Raw genomic sequence first — 27,467 nt, forward strand, 5'->3', positions numbered from 1 at the left:
CTCCGCTTGGTAGCGTCTACCCTATGCATTGATATCTCGGAAAATAATGTGCAGCTTGCAAATCTGAGTTCCCAATCAAAGTACTGTCTTCTGTAATGATAGTGTAGTGCAGAATTGATTATTTGACATACGACCAAGTTTAGACCATTTGCTTCTGTTACATCACAGAATGTGACAGTACAGCAATGCTGGAGTAAGACAAAAGGCACTGTAGGGTTTTATCTTATGTATGGTCATCATCAGAGTAATCAACATCATCATCACCACACCTACAATCACTTTCATCTTAATCACTGCTTTAGACATTATTGTTGTCATCATTACTAATACTAATGTCATTATCATTCATCATTGATGTCTTTGGCATCAGTATCATCACCATCATTACTGTCCACTGTCAGCAACGTCATCATCACCATTATCATCATCATCATCATCACCTTCTTCATCATCATCATCATCACCTTCATCATCATCATCATCATCATCATCATCATCATCATTATTATTATCATCATCATCATTATCTCCACCATCACATCGTTTGTTATCCAATTTTTGCTGGCATCCACCCATGGACTATTTTCCAGAGACGTTGCTGGGGCAGTCAAATGATACGCGCTCAAATTTCTGTCCTCACAATTATCTCAGTAAGGCAAAGCTCAGCACCCACTCGTGTGCTAGGGGGTGTAATTTATGACATCGCTCCCAAAGCAGTATAGATCAGGTATGTGGATAAAAATAATGTCCAAACAAAGGCAATAACCCAAATTGTGAAATTATGTATCTCAACACCTAACCCTATTCTGAGATGTATTTAGTCTGTGAAATCCTCTTGTGTACTGAAATGATGAATTAGGGCGCTCAGATTTGATGTGTGCTAGTTTTTCTTTGTAACTCTTCCTTCAGCTCAGTTTGAGATAGTATGTTGCATGTGGTGCCCTCATTTTAGTGCCAAAAGTTTGAAAATGGCGAACGAGGGGACTAAGCCGAAAGTTGAGCCCGGTGGGCATGAGCTTTGAAAGTTGAGCTTGATATAATTCCTGTCATTGTGGATAGAGATGCATATGAGGCATGTGCCCAAAGGGGTTCATTATGTCACCCAGGGTATTTGTAAAGTCATCCTGGGAGGGTGTGGGTGTAGCATTCTCCGTCTAGCAATGATTTGCCAGAACCACCGGAGGTTTGTTCTAGTTCTATTATAATCGTCAGTTTCCAAGTCTTGTCATTCTAGGTAATTATGGACAAAATTGGTGGTCAACGGGATGGTACAGTATTGGTGGAGATGAAAATTGGGGTTTTAACTTTTTCGAGATACCAAGAAAACACTTATGATATAGTACAGAGCATACCATTCTAAGAGGAATTTAAAGTTTATTTGATGAAAATCGGTTTTGAAATAGCTGAAACATTAAAAAAAAAAAGTAAAACAAAGCAATCGTAATAAAAGCTGGGTACCACCTTTTATTGGGATCACTCTGTTTTGGATATCTCAGCCATTTCAAAACCAAGTTTAATCAAATAAACATTGAATTCCTCATGAAATTGAATGCTCTTTCATATTTCATAAGGGAATTCTCATCATCTCACCAAAATGTTAGAAACCTGAAGTTAGGTCTCAACCAAAACTGTATGATCCCTTTAAAGAGCAGATGAAGGAAAAATACTGAAATACCTGCATGTTTTTAGTCAGTGTCATATCTCTTTTACATCAAGATCCTTTTTATGATCCAAATCAGGACTACTAGATATGTGGAAATTATTTGAAATTTGCATCACAATGTCAATTTGTCCTATTTGTTACTAGAGAGGATTGAATACAAGTGTTGAAATTCTGCTTCTTGTCACCATCGAGACTTTTCACCATGTATCCCATCCCATGGTTCTGTGAAGTGGATACACAGGTGATGTTTGAATGAATATAGGAGGCCACATCATACAGAGTCTACGTATGTAGCCCCCATGCCATAAGACGGCTTCCAAATACTGCATGAATTTGGTACTAAAATCTTGTGAAGCTCAATCTATAGCATAGAAAGCCACATCATACAGAGTCTATGTACATGGTAGCCCCCCATGCCATCAAAGGCGGCTTAATATCATGTTTGATGTATGTGTATGTTATTATGATAAGTACTGTTCCTTTTGGTTCTGGGGGAAAAAAGGAAGGTGATAGATATATATATACATACAGTTGAACCTCTCTTATCCGGCCTCCCTTTATCCGGATCTCTCTATTATACGGACGCAATCTCGCCGTGATTTTTTTTTTTTTTTTTTTTTTAATAATAATTACGGGAGGAAAGGGGGATTCCCAACTCCTTGAGAACTCCTACACAAACACACATGAATTACATATTACAACATGTACTTCCAACATTAACATACACCTCTATTTTGGGATCTTTTACTGAGTGTAACAATTAAAAGGTTGCAGTATACACATTACTACATGTGGTACTACAATGGGCTACATCAGTACATGTGTATGTATATGTACATGTATAAAGCATTGAGTCTCCCGTATCCGGCCAAATCCCTTATCCGGATGAGCCCCGGTCCCGACTTGTCCGGATACGAGAGGTTCAACTGTATATATATATATACTGTACGAGCTGAAATCTCCGCGTACAGATATTTTCGCGAATTGCTACTTGGAGGACATTTTCGCGTGTTGTTTATTTCGCGGTTACGAGGGTCTAACTGAACTTACTAAATCGCGCGTTGTTATTTTCGCGTGTTGTTATTTTCGCGGTTCGAAGGCGATTCGCGAAATTCGCGAAAATAAAACCGCCGCGAAAATTTCAGCTCGTACAGTATATATATATATATATTTTCATAATTTGATATACTAGTTTATTTGGATTAGGATAGAGTATAGGATTTGCATTGTATAATATCTAATGTACGTATATAATGTCTTACCTTTGGCCAGGAAATATTTTCTGACCTTCAGACATGATGTGTGCTTTATTTCAACTCAGTAATGGTCAATCCATCCTCTGGTTGCCATGGTGATAACTGTGATCTTGTATGAAGACTTCATGAATATGCTTTGCCTAAAAGATGTTTGTGCAGCTCATACACTAGATATGTAAAGAGATGGTATAGTATTGGCTGAGGTGAGAATTTGGTTTTTAACCATTTGTGAGATATTTAGAAACCACATAATGAAATGTTTAGAAGCCTCCAATTCTAAGAGAAGATGAAAATTGGTTTTAAAATCGCTGAGATATCTAAAAACAAAGTAAAACAAAGCGATCCTATTAAAAGATGGGTCCCATCTTTTACCAGAATAGCTTTGTTTTGGATATCTCAGCCATTTCAAAACCAATTTTCATCAAATAAACTTTGAATTCCTGTTAGAATTGTATGCTCTTTCATATTTTATAGGAGGTTTTTCATCTCACAAAATCATCATCAAAAACACTGGAAATCTCAAATCCCATCTCAACCAAAGCTGTGCCATCCCTTTGAATATGGAAAGATGTTCTGTGTTACTAGGGTTCGTAGCTCATGACCTCAAACTTGAGGGGTTACAGATGTATACACATTGTCAATAAACTTTGTGTACATCTAAGTTTTATTGAAAAATGTTTACTGATTACTGGAAGTGGATACTTTTGAAGACTTGTAGAGACATAATGCTTTACTGGCGTGAACCTTTACCAAGTCAGCTATTTTTGAAACTTTGTCTCCCAACCATGTGAAAAGAAAAGAAAAAATCCAGACAGTATTATTGTAAAGGAATAATCATGGCTATTATTCAATTATATTTAATCTAATGATTAACTGGATAAAAGAATATTAGGATGATAAAGTAAGTATGAATTCTTCCTGCGGCTGTAGACTAGCCATGCATCATATATGCGAATAAAAGAAATCATGCACACGGACAAAAACATTGATAACGGCAAATGTTTAGAGCTGATTTTTGTACCAGACAATCAGAAATATGAGGAAAATCTATGTTTAAAGTCTTGCTGTCCTGGTTTGTACATTTTGATTTTGGGTTCGTGGAATGATGCTTCTTAGTTTTTGTTTTTGTTTTTGTTTTTTTCTCTGGATTTAATGTGCCAGAGGCATCACAGCTTTTGTTGATGCACCCATATAAGTTTATTGTGCCTATGGCATTTCAATGAATATATGTCAATATCGGTAATCATGGGATGAAGTTAGACGAGGCACTAATGTATGAGATTTGTTGTTCTTGTTCATTTGACCTTGTACACATACATGTGTTTGCCTACTCATCTGCTGGTAATTGTAATTTGCCAAGCCATGTCATTGGCTTTTGGTTAATCCCCCACCCCACCCCACCCTCCCTACCATGTTTGAGTCAGGCATGGCATTGCCACAGCCTGTGACAAATGCTGTTACAGTGATATTGCATGGATTAAGGGGATTACTTAATCCTGGAATTGAGAAGAATTATGAAGAATTATGCATGAGGAGTTTCTGTGCAATTTGTACCTGTATGAATAGGTTGTTTTTGCTGCAGATCACGACTAGTAACATGATAGCTAATACTCAGTCTCTACTGTACAGCTTGAATGAAAAAAAAAAAGCAGCTAGAATCCTGCTTTTGAGGTAACATTATCAACATTTACATATTTATTGATTTCATTTTTTTCCTTCTAAGGCCTGTTCATTATGCAGGGCAAAAATGACATGTTGATATGGTCTGTACCCAGAGGTAATAATGACTGATGAAGGGCAGCATCAGTACTTGGAGGCATTTTAACCCTAAAGGGGCCGGGCTTTTTTGGCTATGCTCAGACCAGGGGGATGGATCTCGGCCATCGGTGCGATCGCGATGAAATTTTGCATGTGTGAGACCCACGTCCTACAAGATTGTGTCATAAGATTTTTTGAAACAATAAATTTCTAATTTTAATTAATTATGCAAATTAAGCTCAAGATCATATTTTAGCCTAATTAAAAGCATTGAGAGTCTATTTTTTTATCTGTATATCTGTTTTAGCATATTCAACAATTGTACATCACAAAAAGTTCCAAAACTCATTTCAATTCTTATGTATTTTATTGTTTTCAGAATTTCTTATGTATATCCTTGTTTTTCAACTTTTGTTTTTTCTTTGTTTTTTATTGGAAATTGTCACTGACACTTTTCTACCATAATTAGCACAAAATTGATAAATGAAAGTGATTAATTGTAAACATAATCAGGTTTTTATGACTTTCATGACAGAGCACTGTTTTCCATAGGAAATGTACACAAAATTACAAAATTGTGCCCGTTTTGGGACGACATTCCATTACAAAAATGGGCGTGGCTTTGCAAAAGTATGCGCGGACGTTGCAAATTTGGTCTCAAAAAAGTTGCGCGAGACTTGAACAAATAAAGTCAAGAAGCCTCGCGACGAGGCCTTCTCGCGTTACAGAATTATAGTGCAAAATGTCGAGGGGGGGGGGGGGCGGATTCCGCCCCCCCCCCCCCCGCCCTTTTAGGGTTAAGTTGGGGTGATTCGGAAGGTTTAGTATTCCAAAGATCTGTTATTTGGAAACACACAAATTCTGTAGATTAATAGTACCCTTAGATGTTTGTTAATCCAAAAATGAAAGGGGGTTTATTAGTCTGAACATTTTATGGCATTATTTCAAGGTTCGTTATTCTAAAGGTTTGTTCATTCAAACATGAAATAAGTGCATATTCAAAGATGAAATATGGTTTGTTAATCCAAAGATGAAATATGGTTTGTTAATCCAAAAATGGAAAAAAACAAAACACAAAACAAAACAAAAGCTTGTACATGTACTATTAAATTTTCAGAATTACAAATCTAGTTGTTTTTGATACAGAATAGCACACCTTTAAAATGATAAACATTTGGAATGATGAACTGTTATCAACCATTACCTTCAAGTTATTATTGTTGATATTTTTTAAATGTCTATAGCCAAATTTTGATTTGTAACATTTAACCATTGTTGTTCATGGAGGGATGGTAGAGGAGATATATCATATGTTTATATCATGGCATGTCTATATGCAGTGGTACAATACATGATGTGTATACACATATAAATTGTGTATTTAGTAATGTACCTTCTTTGTTGCTGCCGTAATTTCCTAGTGTGCTAAAAAGAAAGAGTGAAGTGATCTGCCTTCTAAAAAAAAAAAAAAAAAGGGTATTTTTTTTCCTCTTTGGTTTGTTTTCGCTCGCCTACCTGCAAAAATTGGCGTACTGCACATGTACATGTAGTTTGTGATTTTCTTCCGAACAATGCGTTTTGAAATGGTTTTATATTCAGTCAAAGAAGTGACAGTGTGTCAGCTCTTCTTGCCATCTTAGCAATTTACACCACAGACAGAGCATGCCTCTATACCTCAGTATTTCATTGTTTGTTTGTTTGTTTTTAATTGTACATAGTGTTTTAGGTGTCTTAAAGGGGAAATCCACTCTGAAAATTAGTTTGTGTGAACAGAACCAGACAGGTCTGGAGGAAGAGGACACTGAAAGCTTGATGAAGTTCTGATGAAAATTTAGGAAGTTGTGATCAAATGAACACAACTTGGCAATTTTGTGATGCCAAGTGTGAGATCACACTTCATTTGCTCTGTTTTAAATATATTTTCATTTCCCCATCAAGTGCATTTCCAGTCATATGTCATACATGCACCCATAATACAATCATTGTGAATATATTTTTTTTTTTCTATACAATCCTTACATGCAAAAATAATTTTTGTCATCAGTAACAAAAAACCATGGAGATTTTTGATATTTAGTCTTATGCACAGGCAAATGGAAGATGAGCTCACATGCTACATCATGGAGTTGCAAATTTATGTTTGTTTGAAGAAAACTCCAAATGTCTCAATTAAGTTTCAATCAGAATTTGCTTAAACTTTCATGTCACTGTCTAGTTGCTGTCATTTCTCTGTGGCTATTCACACAAACTAATTTTCAGGGTGGACTGTTCCTTTAAATGTGTGTTTAATAGCTGTATACAGGGTATGTTTAAAGTTCAATGCCACAACATCTTCAAATTGCTTTTGTTAAACTAAAGTTTGATCAGGGGGGTGTTTCATCAACGTTTGTCGGCGCTGACAACTTGAATCACCATAGTAACAGTCAGTGACCAGAGCATCCCAGCCAATCAAAACCAAGGATTTTGCTGAAATTGGTCAGCGCCGACAGTTGTCGGCGCTGACAAGCGTTGTTGAAACACCCCCCAGGTGTACGGAACAGAAGAAGTGTCATCAGAGTCTAACTTTAACATGAAATGGCATCAATATTCAAAGAAGCATGCAAGCTGCAGTACACACTTTACTTGATTTAGTGCAGAATGACCTAAATGCATCAGTGGTGCAGAAAATCTAGATTTTGCCAATACATCAACCAATCAAAAAAGTTTGAATTCGGGACAGATGGATTTTACTTGTCATGAGAGAGTCCAATATGCCTTCCATGTCTTTATAATAACAATAATAATAATACAATATATTTATAACGCACTTTATATGGATGTTTCAAAGTGCACAGTTTACTGGAAAATTGAGATTTAATCCAAAATAATCCAAAAATACAAAAATATTACAAATTGTTGTCATTTCTGTAGCTTCCAGGTCTGATCTAGAATATGGACTGACTTTGGGTTTGCAAGCCCTGGTTTGAGGAGAAATTATACTGAAGAGGTATATGGATGATAGGCAGGTTTTGAGACGAGCGACATATTACTGAAATGTGTGCACGATCAGAGAGATTTGTGGGAAATATAGTACCGAAGCGATGATGTAACAGTCTTTTGTTATAGCTTGGGTTGGAACCAGGTGCAGACATAGTTAGCAACAATAGTGTTCACAGACCGGGCCAGGTGAGGTTGATTAGAACCTGTTTCCATGGCGATGAAAGGCTATGAAGTCTTAATTTGTATTCTATGCGACCACTGGAATGTCAGTATTATGTTTTTACTCGATGATGTCAAAATTTATGTTATGTCACATGACTTTTACCTTGTGTCTCTCTTCACAAGTAGGATGCATGGAATACATTTAATTACATTTAGTTGTTTAAAGACATTTTTTGTGCAGTGATTCCGTTCATTGTTTCCCAGATTTCATTTAAGAGACCATGATATTTAAAATCAATTTTAGTTCCTAATCTTAAACTTTTGGTGGTGTACTATACTACATTTTTTTTGATTATGTAATCATTTTTTAAATATTATGTATAAAAGAAGGAGTAATTGTCAACATTTCTCTTAGTGGTACAAGATTGCCTATGAAGTGTATTTCAATGTTCTCGAGCCAAACATTGCCTTATTTTTTTTTTTTTCATTTTGTATAAAAATATGTTTTTCTTGTTTTAGCAATTCTTGTCAATCTGCCAAATTGGAAAAGGTAATGTCTTTATTAAGCAATGTTTGGAAACCAACCTCAGAACAATGTTCCCCGCAAAATGACACCACATATGTTGATAGTGAATTAGCAGTGTAATTAACTTTCATCTGTACTTTCTTCGTAGTAAATTAATGAAAATTGTCCATTTTGTAGATAATATAGTTTTCATGAAATTTCATATATGAAATACCTGACTGCAAGTGCCCATGCTGCCACATTACATGATGACTGCAACTCACTCTTGTATTGAGCTACTGGCTTTGAAAGTCATGGGCAATAAGATTTTGAGCTTGAGGGCCATAATATATCCAGAAAGGATCATTTTGTTTCTTTACTTTCGTCTTTTACTTGTCCTTGAACTTCTTCAGTACAAACCTTTAAATGTCTGGTTGGGGGAACTGTTCTTGCCAGTCGAATTTCATTCCTTGGATGTGGATAAAACATCACATGATTTTGCAATAAAATTGATTCATCATGTTTGTCAAATACAACGCCTGTGAGTGTGTTTGTTCATTTTCACGTGTACATTTTTTTTTAACACATAGTACCATAGAGCTACAGGACAAGTTCACCTTAATATGCATTTGGATTGAGCAAATGCAGCAATATTATAAAGTAGCTGCACACATCAGTGCAAGTTTGAGGAAAATCAAACGATCCATTCACAGGTTATAAATTTTTGCCGCCATCGCTGGATGAGAAGACTACTATACAGCTTGTGATGTTATGTCTAAAAGAAAGAGAAGAAAATTCAATGTATTTTCACTTTTCATGAATGGTAATAGAGCACTTGATTTGCCTCTTTCAGAAGGCAGGGGAATTGAATTACTCTTAACATTCGTCAGTAACAAGCTGAAAGAATGTGTACTCGCCCCCCCCCCCCCCAAAAAAAAAAGAAAAAGAATTTTTGTTTTTGTTTTTGTTTTTGTGTCGTTCTATGCTTGTGACGTCCTAAGCTGTAGTCTTGGTAGTAGTCTCCTTATCCAGCATTAACTGCACTTTCTACTATGAACATTGCTGTATTCATTCAATCCACATGTATATTAAACTTGACCTTGCTTGTCCTTTTACACTCCATGGTAGTTCATACAATGTTGTTTGTTCATAATTCCCGAGCAATGAGGCACATATACACATGTGTATATCAATGAACATGATGAATTTTACGCATAATGCAGATTTCAAGATAAATCACAGATAGCAGTTATGTTAATTATCAAGATTGCACGTTTTTACAATAGTATGATATTTTGCAGATGTTTTTCAATCCAATTGCAAAGCATATTTTTTGATGTTTTGCAGATGGATTGGCCCCGTCCAGACAGACAGACAGACAGACAAACAGACATATTCGCACAAATATAAACATCACTTCCAGGAAACCGAATCAACAATCAAGCGTTTATTCTGCGCTGTAGCGTCCCTCTCTCGATCAGAGTGAAGTACGATAAAATATGGAGGCCACAAACGTGACGTTATCGAAGTAAAAATGACACCAAAAAAGCGTGTTAATCGGAAGTGAGTGAATGTATAGCATAATACAATTTAGTAAGTACAATGTACGAAGATTTTGCAGAAACAGATAAACTCCACTTCAATTTTTTTTAAGCCAATGTTATCATCAAAATAGATAGAGAAAAATGAAATCTTTTCAGTGATACTCCACTGATTACATAACGAAAAATATTTTTGAAGATATTATTAAAAGTATCATGTATTTTGATTATTTGATCTGTTTTTCAGCAGATCCCAAATATCTCAGACTGATAAAAATGGAATTATCTGTTTTGCATTTAAACTCTTCAAAATGTACCACCTTAAAGTTGCAGACAATAAAAGTATCAGTTACAGTTGGAATAGTGATAATCTTGTATAGTTGTAGTGCCGTTAGAGTCTTTGCAAAAGTAGAATTGTTTGTATAAATGAACTAGTATGTCATGTTTGTAGTTACCAGTTGAACATTTTATTTTGTCTTTATCTGTGAAGAGTTAGCAGTATAATGGACAAATTGATTGTGATATGATTTTTATTTACAAGATGCAATTCACCTTTGCTCTGAATAAGAATATAAAATGCTGTACAATTTTTACATGATTATTCCATCAAATTCATTCTGTACAAACATAACATTTTTATCTTCTCTGGTCACGGCAGATTAAATTCTACACTTTGATTCACACCCAATATCGGAATAAAATTGCATACATCATCAGGCTACTCACTTGCAACATTAAATGATCTATCTAAATCTGAAATACAAGATTGCAACAACAACACCAACAACAAAAAGACTTGCGACACAGGTAGGTGATAGCACGTGTGTTTTCATGAAATGGAAAAAGTGTACGGGGCAGAATGTCTGTGTGTGATTTTTCGTTGCTGCGTCTGCAATAAAAGTTCTAGTCATGATAAAGAGTGCAATCAACTCTAAAACTTTCGGGTGTTCCTGCGATAGAGGGCAGCATGCCAAAATGACACGAACTGGCATCTGCATCCACTGAAATTGCATGATTATATTATCATACATGGGTTATTGGGTAAATAATGACCACATGACAGCGGAACATTCGTCATGTCTGCATATGGACAGAACGTTTAGTTAAATGCTCACTTGTAAACGATACCAGACGACAGAGCGATATTTGTATTGCAATCGGTAGAATCAAATGCGTCGTTTTCTTTGGAGAGCTAAAAAAAAAAAAAAACGAAAAAAAAAACACATACAAACAAAACAACAAATATATTACACTCCACCCGGGTTGAAAATGCGTGTTTTCAGAGAACTGCAACTAACTCAAAGTGTGACATTGTCAGGGCTGCCAACATTGGAAACTACTTGAGAGTGAGACTCCCATAGGCCAATGCTATAATTTCGGAGTCAAAATGAGTGAGATCAATAGAAATGCATGCAAATGAAATAAAGTTTTAGAGTGAGAAAGGACCAAAATGAGTGAGTCTCACTCTCAATGAGTGAGAGTTGGCAGCCCTGCATTGTGAATTATGTTCCAAGACCAACGACGGTATTGACAGACCCTTAATAGCGCATGCGCTTCAGAACTTTTGGATGAGTCATGTTGTGTGTCCACTTTCCGGTTAGCCCTCATCTACGTCAAGCGTGGTGCCAATTTTACGAGGATTGTATTAAAAAGAACACGCGCTGTCCTCTCTTCTTCGTTGTTTTTTCTTCAAAGTCCTCCCAATTAAGATTTAAATTTTCTTTTGGATTATATACTTCGTTTTACATGTCCACATTGATTAAAAACAAAAACCAGAAATAGGTCACTAACTTTTTGATTTCCTGATAAGTGTAGGCTGCAGCGTTAACACCTGAAAAGTCCGGAGGTAAGTATATTGTATTGAGGTAAAAAAAAAAAGTTCAACGCCAATTTCAGATGGATTTCCATAACAGATGAGCTTCTACTCTAATATTCTTGCTATAACTGTTCATTATCAGATTATATTAACGAACTCAATAATCAATGCCCACTCCCATAATGCTATATGTACTGATAACTGTACACGCATTACTGCCACTGAAAACAGCACGGTGTAGAATATGGCACCGATACTGTGAAAAGTGAAACGACCGTGTGCCACGATTGTCCTGCAGCCAAGTTTTGCTCCCAGCGGGGCGGGACAATACGCAACCAATAAAGCCAGTTCGTAATTAGCTCACGTGCACATTGGTGCAAATAGCCTTTATCTTTTCTCGGTTGGTTAGGCACTGCACTCGTTTCAAAAGTGTCATAACGCATAAACTTACCCGATGTATTTGTGGTATATTCATGTTCAAACAAAAAATGAACTTAGGTAGACCAGATGACCGAAATGGTCCGTCGGCTTGGGGAAACATCCAATTCTTTGTTTTGCATCGCGTGCTTTAACAGAGCGTTTCCGTTAATCTTGCCAAAATACTACTGTACTAGCCCTGTTGTCAGGTGGACACGTGGATGTGCTGGCAAGCAACATTTGCGAGGATCATTGTATCACAGATGCTTATCTGTTTGAATCTAAAAAGCCAACACGTCTGTTGGTACAAAAGACCTTTTCCTGCTCATGCGCAAAGTGGAACTACGAACTGGCTTGTTATCTGTGCTCAGTGCAGTTTTCTGATGTTTCACCTGCAGGCAACCAGTGCCCCGGAACAGCGCGATGTCTAAAATCCTTTATTTCCTAGGTGACGTTTACTCACTTGATCCGAATGCGACTGATGCCTTTCTATAGTACCTCATCACTATAAGTACATTTGTATTCCATCGTATTTTAAGTGACAGCGACATAATTTTTAATTGAAGCGAATAAAGGGGACACACTTTCACAAAGTTTTATAATCCTCGTCAACTTTGATCTCACGGAATACTGCTGTGAAATTACCCAACTACTATCACGACTATCTTAGTAAACTAGAAGTGCATTTGCTAAAGTTGCTAAACGAAAGACGAAATTGGGAAAGGGCAGAAAATATAGGATAAAGGGGACGGACAAAGGGAATTATCGAGATGAAAATGGCATTGATCAGCACATGAGATCAGAATTTGCTTTCGATAGGTTCTAAAGCAATGTTCTAATAGCCCTGACAACACTTTAAGGGCGAGGGTCCGTATGAATAGAGAAAAGCGTCATCATGAACACAAAATACCCCAAAATCTGATGCCTTCTTTACCAGGAACAGATCAGATAATTCCAATTACTCGTTCATTTCTTCTGGGATCCAGTCCTTATTCCTTCCGTTAGAATCAGTTGTGTATCAAAGTGGTATCTTGACACTTAATAAAGTAATGATTTTCAAAATCATTATTCACCTTTTACATGGAATTACTGACAGTAACATCAACACTTTGCAATCTTGTGTTTCCATGATCAGTGGCGGATCGGGGGGAGGGGGGGGGGTAGGGCTCAAACCCCCTATGGCCTCCATATTGTTTTGTTATTCTTTGTTTTGAGGTGTAAGCTGTTTATACTCAATTAGTCTTTCTTTTTTTATTTGCTTGTCAGCCGATTTTGTGACAACAAAAATTATAAAGACTTTTTTTTTTTGCTTTTTCGTGTCATGACCCAAACTCATTCCCCCTCCCCAGCAAAAAATTAGATCCGCCCCTGATTAATACCTATATTTCTCCCAGAATACCATGCAATTATAATTCCAGCGATGCCAGGCATCCGTCGGTGAGTAAGTCATCTTGTCCAGGGATTGTAAGTACCAGGCAAGGCTCGAATCCAGAATCTTCGTTTTTATCGAGTCCAGGGCATGCTTACTACACCACAGAGCTTCCACTTTTTCATTGTGGGGAATGGCGAAGGGAGGGGGAGGGGGAGGGGGAGGAGGAGAAGGAGTGGGAGGGGTGGATGTTCCAGTGGTATCCTTTTGGCCCCCACTGTTCGTCATCGCGGCAGGGACGCTCGCAACGTCATCAAAATTCCGTCTCACCGGCATTGGGCTCGGCCTGGTCGTCGACGTCCACATCAGCTCGACGATGACCCTGTCTTGATGACCACCGGGGCATCGCTGGTGCCGGTGGAGCACGCTGCAGCCAACAACGACTTGCGCTGTTTCTTTCTAGGAACAAACGGGAAATAAGAAGCGTCATAATATGTCAGTAGTACTAGAAGTCACTTCGCTGGAAAATATCGGCTTGTTTCATTTAATTTGATTTAATTTGATATGATTTGATTTGATTTGATTTGATTTCATTTGATTTCATTTGATTTGATTTCATTTTATTTCATTTCATTTCATTTCATTTCATTTCAATGTGATTTATTTCCATATCTACTCAAGATCTTCAAAGTTTCATAATTGTGAGGTAAGTACAGTTTTCACGGGGACCAATAAAAGCCTGTCAGAATTGATTAGAAAGTGCCTCGAAGAATTCATTTCATTTCATTTCATTTCATTTCATTTCATTTCATTTCATTTCATTTCATTTCAATGTGATTTATTTTCATATCTACTCAAGATCTTGTGAGGTAAGGACAGTTTTCACGGGGACCAATAAAAGCCTGTCAGAATAAATTGATTAGAAAGTGCCTCGAAGAAAACTTCAAAATGTGTGGCAGATTACAATAGGGGTACAAAATGATTATCAAAAGAAATGGTAAACAAACAATAAAGGGGTAAGAAAGACGATATGATGAAGTATTGGCATAGTATATTACCCAGTATTTGTTAAAAGAAAGCGTGTCCGAAGTTGCCTGTAAATATGCTCTGAGGACGGTTTTTCAGTTCATTGGATATATTATTGCATATAGGATGAAATCTTGATATAAAATAGTTGACTGTGTAAACTCAGTTCGGTAGAGAATGTGCGAAAGTCTTAGATATTTTTGTATTATATGATAAAAACTGCTGTTCAGATGAAACGTGTTTTTTCTTATTGAGGTGAGACAAGTAATTTACTATACAGACATGGTTGCGTAAAATCATTTCTACCCTCCCCTGGTAATGATATCAAGAAGTCCAGTTGTTTCGAGATCTGAGGAGAGGATTATTATCTTTAAGGTTCACTATCCTTTATTTCATTCTTGATCTCCTTATCCTTAATCACTAACAAGTGACTGAAAATATCGATTAGAGAGCCGCAAACACGATGCATTCATAAAGCTTGATCCTGGATTATGGCGATTCATTCATAAGTCGAGAAATGAAAAATACTCATAGATGAATAGAATATGGATCTTTTTTCGATTTACTGACGAAATATTCTATTAATTCATTTCGTATAGTATATAAAAAATAGTCCTTGCATTGATATTCAGACACTGTTCTCCATGCAATGATTCTATATTATTTGACTCTGCACATCGCTCTAGCTAATTAGATTAAGAAGGAATAATTGCAGTACGCATAGATAATAATACTTAGATCGCCATACCTATTGGCCTAACCGACGTATTATGACAAAGTTATCACTTCAACGGGAAATACAATCATCTCATAGCACCAAACCTCTTTCGAAGCTTCTTGTGTGTAAACCGACAGGCGCACAGAACGATGAAAGTCACCGTTGGAGTTCCAATCATCACCGTGTAGGTTGCTATGATGATGTTGGTTTCCATGACAATCGCTTGAATTCAAAAGATGAGGAGGAGGGGAGAGAGAGAGAAAGATGCCCGAATGAGCCTCCATGTGGTTGACGCAGTTTGTAAGATGTAGGTATCATCGGAATATCACTGGACATCTTTCAGAAATTCCAATGACATGCATGCACTCTTTGGCCTTTTTCTTTTCCTGATAAAGTAAACGGTAACTATTATTTGGAAGACGCTCAACCTTTCTATACTTTCAGGGTCACAAAAGGAAATAACTCACCACAAAATCTGTTTCTGTGTCCTTTTGCCAAAAGAACTATTTCAGTATCCACATAAATACACTCATGTTTCTGGTATTACGTCAGCGAATGGTAACACCTCCCCCATATATCCGGGGAAACAGGTGAAATTCGATCAGGACGATTTGATTGTTGATTGATCCAATGTTGATGAGTTTTCTGTTGATTTTTTCAGGACACTTTATTCTTTTTTTCGCACAATACTCACTATCTGGCACGTAGTAACAGTAGTAGAACACGTTTTCACCGTTCGCGGTGTCATTGAAATACGGGTGCACTCCCCCGCCGTACTGCATGGAGGGCCACACCACGTGCTGCAGCTGGTCTCGCATTCCCCGCACCTTCTGGCACTTTCGCTCCGTGAATGGAAAGAGGAAGAACGGGATGATGAAGGGGACGTCGATCGGGGTGTCGACGTCGCCGGACTGCGTGCAGCAGTAGTGGACGGCCGTGTTGCGCACGCGGAAGAGGGACATCGGTGATGGGATGGGAGCGGGGTCGGCCAGAAAGTTTTCCTTGAGGGTATAGGATGTGTTGAATGGTAAGGTTGAAAAGCCTGGCAATGGAAGAAAAAAAGAAGTAAGATGCAATAACTATGATGTCAGAACTGGAATGAAGGACATGAGGTTGTACGCCGGCTGCCGACATTAGGAAACGCTAATGTGGTAGGTAATTATAGCAAGAGTAATTAGGGAAGTAGTGTTTGGAGTACCGGTAGTTGTGGTGGCGGTAGTGGTGAGTAGTAGTAGTAGTAGTAGTAGTAGTAGTAGTAGTAGTAGTAGTAGTAGTAGTAGTAGTAGTAGTAGTAGTATAGTGGTGGTGAGCAGTAGTAGTAGTAGTAGTATAGTGGTGGTGAGCAGTAGTAGTGTAGTAGTAGTAGTTAGTGGCAGTAATAGTAGTTGTTGTAGTAGTAGCAGTAGTAGTTAGTGGCAGTAATAGTAGTTGTTGTAGTAGTTGTAGTATTATACATTAGTAGTAATAGAAGTATCAGTGGAAGCAGAAGTAGTGGTGGCAGTAGTGGTATGGTTATAGTAGTGCTAGTAGTAGTAGTAGTAGTAGTAGTAGTAGTAGTAGTAGTAGTAGTAGTAGTAGCAGAAGTAGTATTAGTAGTAGTTGTAGTAATTGTAGTAATCCAGCAATAGTGGTATGGTTATAGTAGTAGTAGTAGTAGTAGTAGTAGTAGTAGTAGTAGTAGTAGTAGTAGTAGTAGCAGTAGTAGCAGCAGTAGTAACAAGTAGTAGTAATAGTAGTGGCAGTAGTATTACTTGTAGTGGTAAAACACCAAAACCTTGCAGTATGTTGTAGAAGTAGTAGCTTGTTATTTTGGTAGTGATGGTAGTGGTGTTGGTGGTAGTAGTGATGTTACTACCAGTAGTTGTATAGTGGTGGTTAATAATGGTGGTAGGAGTTGCTGTAGTGGTGACACTAGCAGTAGTATTCGTGACGGTAAAAGTGGAGTGACAGTAGTGGCCTGATGGCGTTTGTGGTGATAGGATATACCATGGATGAGACAATCGCATACAAACTGGAAAAGGTAGAATGTCTCAGATTTTTCGAGTAAATAGGACAAAAGCAATGATCAGAAAAGGCTTAGTAATGTCGAAAGGTTATATCCAAACAATGGTGGTAGCAATAGTAGAAGAAGTGGGTGTAGTAGTGTCAGTGTTAAACTCATTTTTTTTTTTTTTATCAATCATCACCGCTGTGCGTATCCCGTGATTTGATGATTAAGATGCAAACTGAGTCCACGAGTTGTTGTGGATTGTATGTTGTAGAGTACTAAAAAAAAACCACACACACACACACACACACACACACACACACACACACACACACACACACACACACACACACACACACCAAAATCTACAGTATAAGACCTGACTATACGTACACTTCAGCGAAATTTATCCATCGCATAAACGAATTTTGTTGTCATAGATATTAATCTTTTTCATTATTCTTACTTGGTCATGTGCTTAAAGGGTAAATGAGGGACGAAAGAGCTTTTTATGGTATGCTGTCAAGACAGATACAACGTCAAAAATAAGTTGGAAAGAGTAACACCAGGAAAGAGGTCAAAATTGAGTCAAGTGCTATCGTGGCTAGATTAGTGGTAACCCTAGCCACAAGTCAACCACTCACCGCGAGAAACTCAATATTACGTTTCCTACAGGGCGATAAACGTGTGAATGGTGATAACGGTCCATCTCTCTCTCTCTCACTCTCTCTCTCTCTTCTCTTACTCTCTATCCCTATCTATCTATCTATCTATCTATCTATCTATCTATCTGTCTATCTATCTATCTATCTAATTATCTATGTTCATATCGGAATATAATAATGTTCATCTATCATTATCTATCTATAGCTTTTTGTCTATCTATACGTATCCACACACATAGATAATACAGTGTATTATATTTGTGTATATCATATCTTCCAAGTATCAATAGACATCAATATCTCCCACCCTCTTTCCATCAGTTATCTGTCTATCTAATTATCTCCCAATCTGATCATATCACTCGATCTCTCACTCACAGACACACAGACAGACACAAACGTATATATATATATATATATATATATATATATATATACATATATATATATATATATATATATATATATATATATATATATGTGTGTGTGTGTGTGTGTGTGTGTGTGTTATATACATATATATATATATATATATATATGTATAGGTATATATCACTCCTTCAGTCTCTTTCTTTCTCTTCTTCTATTCATCTATATATTACCATCTCTCTTTCTCTCACACACTCAGTCTCAGCCCCCGTATCTGTTTCTTTGTCCCCTTGTAGGGTCTCTTCAATACCTCTCCGCCTCTCTTCATGTCCCTCCGACATTCAAAACTCAGTGACTCCAAGACATTATTGTCACTCGTGATCATGGCGGAGCTCTTCTCTCGACAGATCGTTTACACGTCGTTATTTTGACAGGTCGAGAAGACAGTTAGAGCGGAGGAAACTTTTCATGTGTGGGCGTCTTACCGAAGTACTATCGGTTGGGTAAAGTATCTGTTGCTTTGTTTCTTTGTTTTTTTTTCTCTAATTAAGTTTCATTAATACTTATTTACAGCATCAAATAAATTCTTTTTAACTATACACCAATTATAAGAAGTCAATGTAATACAAAATAATGTATGCATATATAGTTTGTCTAAAAGCCAAAAAGAAAAAAAAAATAAGCAAGTGCACATCGTCTGTATAAAGAGGTTTGAACAAAATAGTTGTGTTATTAGAAAAGAGAGGCGGTGCCAGGGAACGTACCAACCCCTTCAGTGACAGTGAATCAAATTTTGCACAAATTTTACACACATACCTATCATACTTCTTATGATCAAGAAATTAATGTGGCAAGCGGAGGATTATACACAGGCTCGATTCATGCTGGCGCATTCGTCAACACTCTACGGACCACGACTTTAAAATACCATTGCTACGTTACCATGGTTACACGGTATGGCGAAATATTACAGTGACAGAGTTGACGTCACAAGTTTATGAGCATTTATTCAGAGAAAGGCTGATTACTGACACCCGTAATTATTACTAATTATCAGCACTGAACAGCAGAACTGATATAAAATTACCATGAGTGTCTATGAACTATGATTTATTAACGGAGACGAAAGAATTTAGTGCGACTATACGACCAAATCTTGTACAAGCAAATGGACAATGGTATACCTCAAACACAAACTCACACATACACACAGCTTGAAATTATCATCTTCCTGTAATATCATACAGCCTACATTTTACAAGCCTACGAATTTATGTGCTAAGACGTCAGAAAATAGTGTAAAACAAGGAGGAAAACAATCGGTTATAAGAACACATAAACAAGAATATAACTGTCAGAAATCTTTCACTATTTCTGACAAATTTTTTGTAAAGCTGTCACCAAGAAAGGGAATTGAGGGAAAAACGTGGATAATCATCATGACACGTAAATATATCCTATTGCTGTTTAAGTTGTCATCCAAACTTTTGCCTTTTTTACCTGGAAACGTTAATGCAATGCCGTCTCGTGTTACTTCTGAAAACGAATCTGATTGCATGCTTTTAGAGAGTGAAGATCAACGTCCTGTGAAGATTTGACTGCTGACAAACAACACAGAGAAAGCATATAACAGAATGACAATGTCCGACGAAAAACCAAAAACCAAAAAGGAAAAATGAAAACTGAAACTGAGGGAGGCATAGAGGACAGTTATTTCTTCAGCCCTCGTCTAGTTGGGTTGCTGGGAAGCAAAACCGATGTCTTCGCCTTAAAATTTTCAAGGGAAATGCCGAGCAGACGCTAGTTTTGTACAGAGGCTTTCACGCTGCCGTAAGACCAGACAGCGAGAAGGCGATACCCAAGCGCGTCAGGGAGAGGACCTTTTCAGAGCTAAGATTGTGATACATGACTGGGAGAAAGACTAACCGGAGCACCATTCTTAGATATGGCGTAAATACTCAATTCTGAGTGACACACGCCATTAAAACCAAAACAACAAACAGCAACTTACTGAATGATATTCAGTCACGAAATAATTCAGTTCGTCACAATGACCAATGCTACTACTCCATTGGCTGTCATTCCCACACGATTATGCATCAACTTTTTCACATGGCGCTTTGCTGATTGGCCGTGATTTTTGTTACCAAACGCTAGTGGAAAGGCGTGCGCTTATAGGAATTCAGGCGGATCTCAAAAGTCCCTCTCGCTGGGACTTGCCTCTTACGTCAAGGCCGGTAAAACCGGGGGCCGAGCCCCCCCCCCCCTCCTTTTTTGCACAACATTATAGGAATACATAGGGTGTAACCACTTTGCCCCCACTTTTTTTGACCCCGGAAGTGGCACCCGGAAAAAAACAAACTGTACCAGAGCGATTCTTTTCTGGTCAGCCGATGAAACCTTAAAGTGGCACCAGAATTTCATATAAACTACCCCCCCCCCCCCACACACACACACACAAACTTTTTAGAAAACGTGGCGCCGGTCGTGTACGTCATGTCCCTCTCTCTTTCTTTTCTCTTGTAGTCTCTGCAGAGGGATCTGAGGGCCTTTAACCAAGGCTACGCAGACAATAGCAATGGAGACCCGAAAGGTCAAGAGTGTCTTCAGTTTGAAACAGCAAACATGGATTTACTGACCAAACATTTTATGGATTCGTTGAGGCTTCCAAGTCTGTTCCTGAGAGACACATTATGCACAGTGTAAGCTGTCAGCGCGAGTACTTGCTATACATGCGTGTAGCAGAATCTACTGAGTGCAAACGGACTTCAATTTTGAAGGATTTTCTCTCAATGTCTTTTTTTTTTTTGGTGGGTTGTTGTTGTTGTTTCGGTTTACATCCCGCTGGATTACAGCATGACCCTGCCTTAAGATTTCAAGGTTCCCCAAGTAAGTTCAGAATCGCTTCAATCATAATATAAAGCATTATACTCAAGTCATCCTTAATCTATATGCACTTCGAATATTTTTCTAAGCGCTCCAGAAGCCAGAGATATCCTATGTCAACTGCCAGAGCTTACCCTCCACGCGAACCTCCAAAGTAGATATGAATAATAATAATGGACGTGTTCAACAAAACTGTAACTCAATATAGATAAGAAAGAAAAGAAGGAGGGGTTGAATTTTCTGATTTCAGAAATGTATAATCAGTGTCCTTCATGATAGATGAAAAATCTGTTATCCATTTTCCTTTATTTTTTTTTCACTTCGTCGTTTTGAGGTTGGAGACGAAATGGTTATTCTCTAACTGTAATACATGTATCTACTTTCCGTGACGTATTCATTACAGATTATCTGTGATGTTATACCAAATCACTAAACTAACTATCTCTCAGGAATGATACAAAAAATAGTCAGAAACGTTTATAGATGAAGAGAAGACGTGAGAGTGGGATATGACAGTATTTTTTTAAAGTGAACGTGCTTTGAAGTTAGTGGATTTTTTACAGGTTACATCGTAAAATATTCCATTACTGTATGCAAAAGTTGCGTTTATAATCACTCCTATATGCAGTCTGCGATTTTTGCAAAATGTCGCATGCAAAGAGATAACGGTGATTATTTCTCTACATATATATTTTCCGTTTTCTCTAAAATGAAGGTTCTGAAAATCTGAATCCACTAGGGAAAATTTACCCAAATCAGATATGATGGAATGACACGGACTTTGCCAACTAATATGAGTTTTCCTGAATTTAACATATTTTTTGCGTTCATATTTCAATGTCAATATTCTGGCACAGTTATGCTTTTTGCAGACATAAGCCATCCGGAACAAAGTGACGACGACATACACAACTTGCGAAGGCAATGAATACTATATCTCCTTGGATTTAAAGTCAGTGATATTAACAAGAGCTACACACAACCAGAGAAATTTCGTCTGTAGGAACATGGTCGACAAGGATAATTCATTGGTTTTTTTTTTCTTTTTGAAGTGGCTATGGATTCACTTACAACCCGTCTAAAAACGATTTGAATGTTCATTAAAAAGTGATTTTCTTAAAGACTTCTGAGGTATGATATTTCTTTCTTTCTCTTTTAAATGGGTGGATACTTTTACTCGAAGAGGCTATTTTGTTCGAATGACGTAGTGAAATAAGAGCAGACAATAACAGCTTGCTAATAATGCACGGGTGTTCACTCTAATTGTAATTGCTGCCTCCTTCGACCGAGCCTGCGTTTTACGCTTTTCGTATACCTAAGCCGGATAAATAGGCGATTCAGCGTCACTCCAAAAACCCGAGACAGTCAGCAAGTGATCAAGTGATATATATCGCCACTTTCTCAATCTTGCTCTGACAGCGCACTTCGCCGGGGTCACATGATCCATCCTCTCTTCTCAATAAAGTTCAACTACCATTGACCTAGAATATCAGGTGACTTAATACTACATCACGTGACTCTCACTAAACTACGTTACGCCCTCGGGCCTGATTCATGAGGGGATGAGAAGGGGTCTCCCAACCAATACCTGACAGAGACATAACAAGTTTTACATCATATTTATTTTTATCATATACAAAAATGTCTGAAAACCTGCAAGACTCGTAATGCGTCTAAAATGTTACGGTAAAGCTTTAATCTCTTCTTGTCATCTTTTGTTTTATATAATTTCATTTCTTGTTTTTTTTTCTCTTTTTCCTTATTTTTTTTTCTTTCCTTCCTAATTTTATTTCATGTCAGCTGACATTGGTTTCTTTGATTTTGTTTCATATGTCTGTTTGTAGTTTCATTAAGTCATTATTCGTTCTCTTATGTATTTCTGAGGGTCCCATATCGTACAAGCTTTGCTTTTTAGTAGGAGCCTCCATTTCCATTCCCATCCTTTTACTCTGCATATGTATATACCTTAAAAATGCAATTATGTTGTTACTCATGATCAGATGTATTTTATTAATTTACGTTTTTGAAATTATCACAAATATGTTCTGTTAAATGCATTGTATATAATTTTCCCTGTTTATTAAATGGAAGTGAAAATAAAGTTGAATTGAATTAAATTGAATATATATATATATATATATATATATATATATATATATATATATATATATATATATAATCATCTATTATACTTATATGCAACATACAGGAATACAAAACCTCGCGTACCAATGACAACAGTCGATAATTCTCATTTTTGCCTTCTCGCTTCTTCAAACATAAATCGAAGGTTAGCCTTTGCGATGATCAGTCGACAGTTTGCCTAATAATACCAATCGTTTATTGTAAATGATAGTTTGCAAATCATATTTTGGCATGATTGTGGTACCCGTTGGACTTTACTACTGTGACTACTGTGACTAGCGGCATAGTTTACTAGCAAACTGGTGATACCCAATCAAACAAGGCAAAACGCACATGTAGCACACGCGAGAAAAACAGATCCCCTAATACGAAGTATACCCAGATCTTGCCTATACAGGGCACTGATCAATTCCATTGTGAGTAAATCAGACTTTAACATCCTGATATTAAAATTAAACATATCAATGAGGTAAATTCAACGCAATCCCGCTTCCCCCCCCCCCGAAAAAACATAATTATGTTATATAACAATTAATAATTGTCATTATTCAAATTCTCGAAATCATAGAGAGACAGAAATTCTAAGGTTTGATCGCACAAAGAAAGTTATGGAAATTCAGTTTTCAAGAGCAACGTGTTCTTCACTGAGAAGAACAGGAAAGAACAGATACTAGTATCTTAAAGCGTTGCTTCAATCAAGATTCAAGATTACAGCACAACGAAGGAACAGACATAAACTGTCTTGTGTACCTCATCTATGCGTCATGCAATCTTAGCAGCCATTTTACACTCCGTCTACACTTGCCTCTTCTTGCATTATATATATTCCGCTTAGTGAGAGATGCCTTTATTACTTTTTGAACACCCATCAAGTTATATCGATTTGTTCCTACAGGGCACCTATCAGCATCAAAGTGTCGAGGAAAAGGTTCGTAGGAAAAAGGTCACTGATATTGACTAACATCGGGAAGTATAAGACATATGTGATAGGTCCTATAGCTATCTCTCCGTAAATCTCGATATCATGCTCTCCTCATCTCTCCCTTTTTAATCTAGCTATCTATTTATCCGTCTATCTATCTGTCTATCTATATCTATCTACCTATCTATCTATCTATATTATATATATATATATATATATATATTTATATTGATATATATGTATATTTCCATCTATATCTATCTATCTATCTATATATCTATATATATCTATTTATCTATCTATCCATCTATCCATCTATCAATCAATCTATCTATCTATTCATCTATCTATCCATCTATCTATCAATCAATCAATCTATCTATATCTATCTAGCTATCTATCTATATTACATTACTATACCATTCATTCTCCATCATTTCATCTATTTATCTGTCTGTCCTTCTCTTTTTCTGCACCCTCCCACTCTCCTTCACTCCCTCTTCCATTGTTACTCTCAATTCCTTTCAAGATCTGTATTTCTTTTTCTTCTTCTTCGTATTTGTCTCTTCTCTCTGTCCATCTTGCTCGCTCGTTTTCTCTCCCTTTCCCCTTCACTCTCTCCCTCAATCCACCTCCCTTCATCATCATCATCATCATCATCATCATCATCATCATCATCATCATCATCATCATCACAATCATCATCTCCTTCTTCTTTTCTATCTATCTCTCTTTTTTTCTGTTTTTCGTGGCATTGGAGCCCCATATACACCCCTCTCCTCCTTTCCCTGACATCCTTGCATAACGCGACTTCATTCAGCGTTCGACTGCAGGCATGCAGGCGAGAATACGAGCGATACTACACCGGCGATCGATACCTAGTCAAGGCGCGGGCGGGAAAATCCTTCCTGTCGAAACGTTAGCGACCGTGCATCGATGCCCACGAGGCAGAGGAGAATGGAAATATTTTCCCTTGTTCTTTCGTTTCGGCCCGTAAGGAAAGGAAGCATGGAATGACATCCTGTGCCAGCGCCAAAATTCTTTCATGACGAAAAAATAGAAAAAGGTGTCACACGCCTTTCTTCAGGTTAACTAGAAGAATATGCCCCCCCCCCCCGAAAAAAAAAGGAAAGAAGAGGAATGAAATACAGGCAAGGCTGAAAGGCTAGTCATTTGACTCGTAGTGAGATCAAAGAACGAAAACATGAAATGAACGAGGAATACAGACATCTAATCTTCGCAGTCATTTTGTAATTCGTATAATCTGCCAAGACCTGGTAACTCAAAAAGGAGTCCATTCAAGCATTTATCCGGCCCAGGCATCAGAGTTCAACGATCAGTTTTGACTTTTTCATGAAAATTTTAAATTGTTTTCTTTTCAAGTTAAAGGGAAATAGAGAAAGAAAATAGAAAATGATGACGTCATTACAGTAGCCTTCCAGGAATTGTGTTACTTGACTGCATGGCATTTATGAAGTTTCTTTAATTTTCGAAATACTCAAGACCATCTATAGATACCATAATGTTTCTTAACGCATCCACGTTGTTGTGCTGATTCGAGACTGAACTTTCTTGGAATCGCACTCATGTTTATAGCAACACACTTTCGGTAATCATTCCTGAAAATTTGTGCAATTTGGTGATGAAATCAGGAAATTACAGGGAGAGAAGCGAAAGTGTAGACTTGTTATAGATTTGAAAAGACTTTGATATCACCTTTATTTTGCTTGTCATAATAATAAACAGAAACAATCTGCTGTTAATGGCCATTGATGATTAGAAATTGATGACATTGGGCATGTTGGGGATAATGTTTGTGCGATTATGTATTTCGTGTCTAGTTTCTCGACTGAGGCTCTGTCGTTGTCATTTATACGCTGGCATTGTCAGGACGATCTCATCTGTGTGTCCAAACTTCGTATGCTCCTGGAACTATTTGAACCTCATAAATTTCCGCATAAAGAGACTACAGGTCGCTATCCGTTACTCCACTTCCAAGCAGTAGATGTGTCATCACCTTGTATGTATCATCAAAGTATCATGTCTGTCGACAAACTTAAATAAAAGTGAAGAAAAGAACCCACTACACGCCTTACTCCAATAAAATCTTACCTGATTCGAAACCACTTGGACAACCTCCTTCTTTCCACTCCCATCGACCTTTTTGAAAATTTGCTATAGCCTCGCCTATGCTGTAGACGCAATAGTTTCCTTCTGGCAGTGACGTAAACGACATGCTGTCATCCCGCCCGAAGTCATCTGGTACGACGCCACCACTATCGACATAAAAGAGGAAGAATGGATTCAATAAATGTGCTTTTATCCAACATGATCTCTTTTCATCGATTTGAGTGCACAACATTCATTCAACACATTTATTGTGTGGAATCTTTCTGAGGACTGAAGACATCGGATTGTTGAGAAATGAAATGTTGCATGGAATTCAAACAAACTATGGAACACGAAATATGTTATGATTAAAGAAGTATTCAATACTGCAAGAGTATCAACGCTCAGTTTAAAAGAAAATAGATAGGTTTGTACGAACGTATTTTCATGCAAACACGATTTCATTAGTATGACCCTTCTTCTAATGCTGTAACTATGAGCTTACTATGAACTATGAACCAGCTAACCAAATCATATTTTAAATTCAGCGTTTTAAATGATACGATAATCAAAGTTATAAAGTAGATGAAAATTCAGCAGGGCTCAAAAAGAGACGCATACACACACATACTCAATTCAACTATGTTAAATTCAATCAATTCAGTTCAATCAATGTCAATTCAGTTTAGTTCAATTCAATTCAATTCAATTCAGTACAATTCATTTCAGTTCAATTCAATTCAATTCAGCTCAATTCAATTCAATTCAATTCAATTCAATTCAATTCAATTCAATTCAATTCATTTCAATCCAATTCAATCCATTCCAATTCAATTCACACATTTCATGCAGTATTTGCCGCTGAGCAGAATGTATTGTACTTATACCTGTCTGTTCATCAATTCGGTAACCGCATGTTGGAAGTCTTGTGCTTCTCTAAACACAGTGAACCATCATATGTGGTGTACGAAGACAGAACATGAATGACTAATAAAAATAACGCGATGTTTAAATGATGGACACCATTAATAATATATATTCTGATGCTAGTGTCTTGGGTGTTCGAAACTGCAAATCTCCGTAGCGGGACTTTACGCGCGAAAGGGCAAGCACGATACGTAAATGTAAAGGTGATAGTAATTCTTTTGCGATTAAAACATTCATGTTGTTCAGA

General features: G+C 37.2%; 1 protein-coding gene across 1 annotated transcript in view; it reads right to left on the minus strand.

Moving 5' to 3' along the window:
- Positions 1–13,779: 13,779 nt before the first annotated feature.
- LOC140241138 (uncharacterized) overlaps positions 13,780–27,467 on the minus strand; it is a 37,676-nt gene continuing 23,988 nt past the window's right edge. Inside the window, exons 4-7 of the mRNA XM_072320899.1 lie at positions 26,297–26,460; positions 15,905–16,252; positions 15,315–15,432; positions 13,780–13,921 (exon numbers count right to left, since the gene is read on the minus strand). Of these exons, the coding sequence (XP_072177000.1) occupies positions 13,780–13,921; positions 15,315–15,432; positions 15,905–16,252; positions 26,297–26,460 (772 nt within the window). The remainder of the gene's footprint in view (positions 13,922–15,314; positions 15,433–15,904; positions 16,253–26,296; positions 26,461–27,467) is intronic.

This window comes from Diadema setosum, chromosome 17, assembly GCF_964275005.1.
Source record: "Diadema setosum chromosome 17, eeDiaSeto1, whole genome shotgun sequence".
Taxonomy (NCBI): Eukaryota; Metazoa; Echinodermata; class Echinoidea; order Diadematoida; family Diadematidae; genus Diadema; species Diadema setosum.